General features: G+C 53.0%; 2 protein-coding genes across 2 annotated transcripts; one reads left to right on the top strand and one right to left on the bottom strand.

Moving 5' to 3' along the window:
• Nucleotides 1–2,859: 2,859 nt before the first annotated feature.
• Nucleotides 2,860–4,165, bottom strand: BORCS6 (BLOC-1 related complex subunit 6). Its single transcript, XM_030039399.2, is given in 5 exon segments — nt 2,860–3,318; nt 3,320–3,679; nt 3,681–3,809; nt 3,811–4,095; nt 4,097–4,165. Coding segments are annotated over 5 exon segments (1,200 nt in total). The 3' UTR covers nt 2,860–2,961.
• Nucleotides 4,166–4,272: 107 nt separating this feature from the next.
• PNRC1 (proline rich nuclear receptor coactivator 1) lies at nt 4,273–6,478 on the top strand. Its single transcript, XM_030039412.2, has 2 exons — nt 4,273–4,701; nt 5,436–6,478. The coding sequence occupies exons 1-2, from the start codon at nt 4,273–4,275 to the stop codon at nt 5,874–5,876; spliced, it is 870 nt and encodes a 289-aa protein (XP_029895272.1). The 3' UTR covers nt 5,877–6,478.
• Nucleotides 6,479–7,825: the final 1,347 nt, after the last annotated feature.

Genomic DNA, 7,825 nt, shown 5'->3' with positions numbered 1-7,825 from the left:
CTGCTCACTGATCGGTTAAGCAAAAAAAGGCTAAAAGAACCTGAAAGCTTTCACGCTCAACATCCCTAAGTTGGAAAGTGCCAGCATTACCACAGGATATGCACAAGAAAGCCTGGCCTGGGATCAAAAAGGCAGTACAGAAGTCTCTGGCTGCAGAAGGACCAGGTTGACCAGAGCCTACGGAGCTGCACGTAGCTCACAAGCGGTTCACATGGGGACTCCAAGGGCAGGGCCGGCACACGCGCTGCGCTGACACAGACGCTGGCAAGTGTCACCATTCCTGCAGCAACGGAGGCCGGTATGGACAGGGGGGCTGGAAACCACAGCAGCTATGCGATGACATAGCGATATCGACCGTGGTGGCACAGAACAGGCTTGCATCGTTTCGGCCAAGCCTGCCCCAGGGACGGCAAATGTACAAGGCAGACACCTGGTGACAGGAGCCACCTCACCTAGCTCGGCTAAGTCTGCCCTGCAAACAAGCTGAAGCTTTCAGACAGACAGTAAAAACCAAAACCAAACAGTGTAATTACTGCTTCCTTCATGCCTGTAATTCACTAGTCATCCCTTTTTCATCACATGAATGACATCATTGTCAGAAATTACTGCCCGAGGTCCTAGACTGAAACTGGCTCTGCAGTCACATTAATGGGTCTCTGTGCAGATGCGGGAGCAGAGTTTAAATTAGCTTTCAAATTATTTTACCAAATAAGAAAAGCAATAATAATCAGGAACTGGAACACTTCAACAACAACTAATCACTAGCAAAAATATGAAAGTAAACATTTTATTCTACAGACTTGACAATTTTAGCAGGGAATTAGCATTCAATGTAGGGGACTGCAAATGAAATGCTATCTAAAACCAATAGCATACTGAAACACATATGCTTTAAAGGCTTCACCTTGGCCTGTATGAATGAAGGTACATATGGAGCTGTACATATGTGGCTATACAAATAAGCTTGCAGGTCGTTCCTGTACATTTCAACAATACTCACAAGTTAAGCAAGATCAAACTTTGGTTTTCACTCTTGACATATACAAAACATACTTAGCAAAACTCCTGCATCCCCATGATAGAGAAGTTCAAACTTTCCCAAGAGTAACACCCCAAAGATATTAAGAGCACAGCTGTTGCGGTGGTGTTAAGAAATCTTTAGTGTCTTCTAGGCCCATGGGCAGGGGCCGTTAAGTTCTCCTTTTTCTCTCCGCTAACCTCTGTTAGACCTCTGGTCCCTTTCTGGAGCCACAGCTGTTTCCCAGAAGACAGTACCACGAGAGCTGTGACCACAAAGAGCGTGACCTGGGCACAGCCCACTTCCAGCCTTCTCCCAGTGCCAGGGCTTCAAGGCCACAGGTGAAATACATCCCTGTGCTGAGGGAAAGACATGGCCATGTTGAGAAGCCCAAAACAGGCCAGAAACTGGTATTATGCAAACCAGGGTGGCATAAAACCGAATCATTTTGTTACAATTCAGTATTGCCTACACACAGAAGCACAGCGTATCAGAGCGTCCGCCGCTCTCTCGGTGTTTTTAATGAGATTATGGTGGGGTAGCAGCTGCACCCATCGTAAACCCATCTGCTCTCCAACCAAAAGTTACAGGACTTGTGTAGTATTTCAAGCTACCTTTGCTCCAAGGCTTTTAGGAGCCGCTGGTCACGGAAAGCACTATTACACATACATAAGATCACAGTGATCATTTCTCTGCTGAAATCTTGTTACGAACACATTCGTGACCTAAATGGGATTGCTAAGAGCATCACCTAAGAGGCTAGTTGCATAGGAACCATAGCGAGCAGAGAATTCGGCTACTCTCAGGCCTCAGAGGAAATACTTACTGATACAGCAAAATCACTTCTGCATACAGTGATGCATATACAAAAGCTTCAAGTTATACAAACAAATTCTCCCAAAGCACCCATTTTATGTCAGTCATACACCCATGTAATGTCATCACATATTCATGTTCCTCATCTAATTAAATAGGTGCTTTCCCAATTGAAAAAAAAAACCCACACAAAATCACAGGATCATTTCACAGCGAGGCCATTTAAACTTCTACACTGTGAAAACTGTAGAAACTAATAGAGGCAAAGCATATTTATTTTATCCGAAGGCTTTTATTTTGAACTTTGCATATAGATTTGTTCTTATCTGAATCTCAATTATATTCCACGGATTCTATATTCCTCGCAGAAAGCAAGTGTCTTTACTATATATATTAAATTTCCTCTTCTCTTACAACTGTGCCCTGTAAGAGACAGCAGCGTTCTGCGTGTTTATTCGCTGTAACGGCAGAAGTGAGAATTACTTGTCAGGCACTAAGTCAACTACAAGTAAGCACGTATGCCTTTAAGCATCAAGCAAGTGTTCACAACAATTTCAAATTTGGTAAAAAAAAAAAAAAAAAATACTGACGGCTGCTTTTAATTAAGATTGGTTAGTTTTTCCTAGCCCTCAACAAATAGAAAGCATAAGGCATGTGGGATCCAAATTCTTTAATGGAGCTGAAGCTAAAAAGCACCGCCTGCCGTGTACCCCGCGATTTCAACCGGGACCTTTTCCGTCATCGGTTGCAAAAATTTCACTTCCTCCAGATTAAGGCCAGCGGACTGGCCACAGCTGTCGGCCGCTCACGTCCAGGGGCGCGCACACACACACACACACACGGAGGGAGGACGTCCAGGCCAAGAGCTGAAGCCGCCCTGTGCGGGCCCGCTGGCGGGGCTACCGGAGAGGGAGGCGGGCAGCCGCCGGGCCGGGGCTCCTCGGAGCGGCCGAGCCCCCCCCCGGCGAAGGCCCTGCGGGCCCGCTGCTGGCACAGCCAGGGCGGCGGCGGCGGCGGGGCCGCGCTTTCCCAGCCCCGGCGGGCTCCTCGCTCGGCACGCCGGCGGCAGCGGCAAGAGCGGCGGGGCGGCGACCCCCCCGCACCCCCCCCGCAGGGTCGGGTCGGCGCTACTTGCAGAGCCCCTCCAGCCGCTCCAGGGTGCCCTTCATGTCGCGGATGCGCTTGGCCAGGGCGGGCACGGGCTGCATGGCGCGGTCCAGCTCCTCGCAGCGCGCCACCAGCGCGTACATGGCGCGGATGCTGAGGTCGGCCGCCTCGCCCAGGCTCTCCACCCCGTCGCGGTAGGTCTGGATGCAGCCCACGCTGAGGGCCGTCAGCGCCTGCAGCCCGCAGTGCACGTTGCGCAGCAGCTCGTCCACCTGCGCCGCCACCTGCCCGGCCAGGGCCACCACGTCCTGCAGCGCCCCGGGGTCGATGGCGGGGATGGAGCCGCCGCCGCCCCCCGCCGCCGCCGGCGGCTCCGCCCCGCGGGGCGCCGCTCAGCCGGATCCGCCGCTCCAGGTTGTTGGCTACGAACTGGGTGAGGCGCCCCTCGCGCAGCACCGTCCCCTCCAGCTCCAGGGCGCTCGCCAGCGTCGCCCGCCGCCCCTCCGACCAGCTGACGTCCCCCGCCGCCGCCGCGCCGCTTCTGGCCGCCGCCTCCGCCGCCGACCGCCAGTCGGCCAGGCTCAGCGCCTCCAGGCTCCGCTCGTCCCGCCTCCGCCCCGCCGCCTCGCGGCCGGGTCCCTCCTCCTCCGCCGCCGCCGCCGCTGCCGGGGGCCCAGCGGCCGCCACGGGCCGCAGCGCCGGCGCCGGCACCTCCATGGCGGGCGACGCGTGCGTGCGTGCCCGCCGGCGCTCCGCCGCCCAGCAGGGGGCGCGCCGCCGCCTGTTTACGTCTCCCTCGATTGGCTGCGGAGCGGGCGGGGGCGTGGCCGCCGCTGTTTGTGCGCCGCCCGATTGGCCGGCGGCTCTCGCAAGGAGAACCGCCCGGTCCCGTCCGTTCGCTTCGCACTGCGGGCCCGTGACTCGGAGACGGGGGCGTGCCCGCTGCTCGTGTCCGCCCGGATTGGGCGGCCCGCGGAAGAGGGCGCGGCCCCAAGTGTTTGTGTCGCTTCCGATTGGCCGGGGCGGGGCCAAAGAGGCCACCGTTTCGCCGAGATTGGCGGCGCCCGGTGAAGGGGCGTGCCGCTCGCGCCATCCTCGCACGGCGATTGGCGCGGGGGCGGAAGGGGGCGTGCCCCGCTCGGGTAACAACACCGGGGCGCCGCTGGCTGCTCCTTTCACTCCCCCGCCATGTTCTCCTAGCAGCGGATCCGATTGCGCCACCATCTCAGCCCACAAAGCCCAGGCAGACACTCGCCAGCGACCCGACCCGCTCACCCCCGCCTGGGCTCGACCCCTCTCCCCGCTACAGCTCTGGGTACCCACGTCCCACCATGGTCACCACCACGGCGCCGCCGCCCTTCCTGGCTCGGATCTCGGCAGGCACCGAAGACCCCCGGCGGCTGCCTTCCGCTCTTCTCCAGCGCCTCCGGCGAGGGGACAGCAACTGTGAGAACCAGCCCAGCTGCTGCACGGCGGGCCCGGGGGGCAGCGCGCGGCCCGCGGTGAAGAGAGTCCGGCGGAAGAAGGGAAAGATCCGGCCCAGCGCCGCCGGGCTCCTGCCCAGCCGCTACCAGCAGTACCAACAGCATCGCGCCGGCCTGGGGAGAAGGACCCCGCTGGGAACGCACGGCCCGGGCGAACTTCGCGCTCACCCAGCGCCGACGGCCTCAGCCGCCCCCGGCATCGTAACGGCCCCCCCGGAGGAGCCCCCCGCGCCCGCCCCCTCGAGACCCGCGCCCGGCAAACCCCTCAGGAAGGAGGTAAAGACGGGGCTCCGCTACTTCTCCTCACTTCTTGCCTCCCCCCCATCCCCTTCTCCCGCGCTCCGGGAGCCGCGAAGCCGATGCCCCCCCTTCCCTCGGCGGGAGGGGGGCAGCGAGCGGCTCGCCCCCTCCCTTCGCCCCCTGCGTGCGTGTGGACGAGCGCGGGGGGGGGAGAGTTTCCGTTACGCCCGCTCGGACGGGGCGGGGCGGGGGTTGTGGGCGTAGACAGAGAGAAATCGCGGGCGGCGATTGGCTGCTCGGCGCCACCAATGGGCGCCCGCCGCTGCGCCCAGCAACAGCCGGATTTAGCCTGCTGGCCGCCGGCCAGCTGCCCCTGCGCGCGCAGGCGGGACGTGCCGGGGGCGCAGCGCCCCATGGCGGCGGCGGCGGCGGCGGCTGCGGAGGCGGTGAGCCCCCCGCCGGCCGAGAGGGCTCTGCTGCCCGCCCTGCGGCTGGCCGGCGCCGCCAGCGAGCGCGTACCTGCTCACGGAGGAGTTGCGGGAGACGTGGGATAGCTAGGAGGGGGTCGGGTCGGGTGGTTAGGCTGCGTGAGGCGGCGGCCCCCAGCGCCTCGGTGCGGTGCTTCGGGAGCCCGGCGGAGGGGCGGTGAGGGAACGGGTGTTGGAGTCCGGCTAGCGGCCGCCCCGGTGGCGGTTCTGTGCCTGTGCGCTGCCGGAGGCGCCTCTCGAGGAGAGGGGTCGTGCGTTGACGTGGATTCTTTGTCTCTGCAGTTCTTAAAGAACAAGATGGGAAAGACTGAGAAGGCTGCCATCCCTTACAGCCAGCCTGTTCACGGTTTACATCTGTGTGAACAACCAAAGATCAACAGACAGAAGAGTAAATGTAACGTGCCACTGACAAAGATCACCTCGGCAAAAAAGATAGAGAACTTTTGGCAAGATTCCGTATTGCCAGAGGTAACTCAGAAGCAGGAAAAAAAGCCACTTAAAAACACAGAGAACTTCAGAAATGCCAAGTCCAAGAAACCCGTCACCCTAACTCAAGCGAGCCAAAAAGAAAATTACGCTGGGGCAAAATTTAGCGACCCGCCATCTCCTAGCGTCCTTCCAAAGCCTCCCAGCCACTGGGTGGGTGGCACAGCTGAACCGTCTGACCAAAACAGGGAGTTGATGGCAGTCCATTTGAAAACTCTCCTAAAAGTTCAAGCATAGTTTCCAAGATCTCCTGAGTAATTGGCAAAGAAAACTCCATCCAGGAAACTTAAACATGCCTTGTTGCAACAAAAATAGCAAAAGACTGTCAAGTCTTATAATCTCATTAAAAAATCCTTGTATTATATTTTTTATGGTTGTGTAAATAGTGTACATCATGTATTATGTGTATATTCTTGTTCATACTTTGAGAGGTACATTTTAGTTTTGTTATGAAAGGATGTATTTTGCACTGCCTGAATGGTAGATGTCTTGTATATAAAATACGGACAATTTTAAGTGTGTGCTTGACACATGAAGACTTGACTTCATTTGCACAAGGTATTGAAAATTTTGGAAGGAGAGTACAGCTTTCTGATTTTAAGGTTCCAGATCAAATGTGAATGTTTTATTCATGCACTACTGACAATAGTTTTACATTCTGTGTCCCAATCGATTATAAACATGGAATTTTCATACAAATGTGAAGTTTTGCTCTCTGCTCTGGAAACAGTATCTGGAATTCCTGTTCATCTGTTTGTTTTTAAAATTAACTGGAATTTGAGTAAAATTCCAACCCATCAATTTGAGCACTGCTAATTTCTTTAAAGAAAAAATAAAAATTAAAAAAAAAAACTAAAAAAAAAAAAAAGAAAAGAGCAGAGCTTTCTGCCAAAAATCCAATTGGTCACTAAAAAATTAAATAAAACAATTTGGCCTCCCCTTAATAATGTCTCTGTTTTTTCCTTTATGTGTGTGTGTGTGTATGTGTGTGAAGTATGCAAACTTAAATAACTCCATTGCCTTTTTGTACATCAGTAGGAATATTTTGTCCTTCTCAGCCTTTAACTATCCAAATAATTAAGAGATTCCATCACTCATTAAGAAATCCTTGTGTTTCCTTTATCCTTCCATTTCTGGAAAATTCGGATTTCAAGAAAGTTGGGCAATTACACACTCATTCATGCTGCAATGCTCATTAACTATTTTCATAGTAAGTGGTTATTAAACTAGTTGATACTGAAAAGTAGCAACAGCAGAAAGGTACGGGTGGGGCAAGTTAAACTTCATATTTTTCACCAGATTTGTCTATTGCTGAGAGCTATGCTGGAAATGGTATTCTTCTGATCCAAAATTCTTAGGGTATTGTAGATTAGTCTGATAGGCGTGTTGAGATAACAGATTCGGGGTTACTGGGGCTAATCCAGTATTTAAATAAGAATAATAAAGCGGGGAATAATGTGAAATTTACATAGGATAGAAAAGCATTTTTAAGTTTTTGGATCCACTGAAAAAAAAATTCTCTGGGCACTAGTGTCCTAGGAAGGATACATAGGAAGTTGCACCATGTGCGCTACTGCTTCTGATAGCACCACTTTGTTCTGTGTGTGGGAATTGGCAGTACTTGTTAACATAGCCCTGAACTGAGATTGGTCAAAAACTTAAGGGAGAATTTCATTTGCTTTGTTTATAGGAATTAATTATATAGTTGCAAAATGTTTCATTATAATGCTATTAGGATATTTAACAATATGCATTCTAACTAAGAGTTCATACAAAATTTTTGGTCCACCCCAAAGACTTCCAGGTTCACTGCCTTGCTAGATAGACCTGGATTACTTGATTAATGATGGTACATGCTCAAGGTGACGTAGGGCTTCAGCAGCCCAGTTTGCTGCCTAATCTAAATACTCAGTAATTCAGCATGTCCTAGCTGGCCTTCTAAAAATGAACAAAAATCCTCATTTTTTTAATTTTTTAATAATTGGTATTAGGGCAAAGAAAAATTCTAGTGGAATCTCACTAAGGATGACTCAGTTAGACCGTAAGTCCCCATTTACTGTATTTGGTATATGCTATATTGACCTGATGTTGTGCTTTTTTTTTTCTTCTTCCTTTTTTCTTTTGCCTGAATGTCATCAAGCGCAAAAGAAAATGCCTTTAGCTATTCCCCATAGCTTTAGGCAATG

The sequence above is a fragment of the Aquila chrysaetos genome, chromosome 2, assembly GCF_900496995.4.
Source record: "Aquila chrysaetos chrysaetos chromosome 2, bAquChr1.4, whole genome shotgun sequence".
NCBI classification, from domain to species: domain Eukaryota; kingdom Metazoa; phylum Chordata; class Aves; order Accipitriformes; family Accipitridae; genus Aquila; species Aquila chrysaetos.
Note: the sequence above shows the minus strand (reverse complement) of the source record. Positions and strands in the feature narration are given on the sequence as shown.

Bases quoted from the DNA above. Each gene is read 5' to 3' on its own strand.
- PNRC1 (XM_030039412.2), top strand. From the start codon at position 4,273: ATGGTCACCACCACGGCGCCGCCGCCCTTCCTGGCTCGGATCTCGGCA. The intron at 4,702-5,435 runs GTAAAGACGGGG...TTGTCTCTGCAG, and splicing joins GCAAACCCCTCAGGAAGGAG to TTCTTAAAGAACAAGATGGG.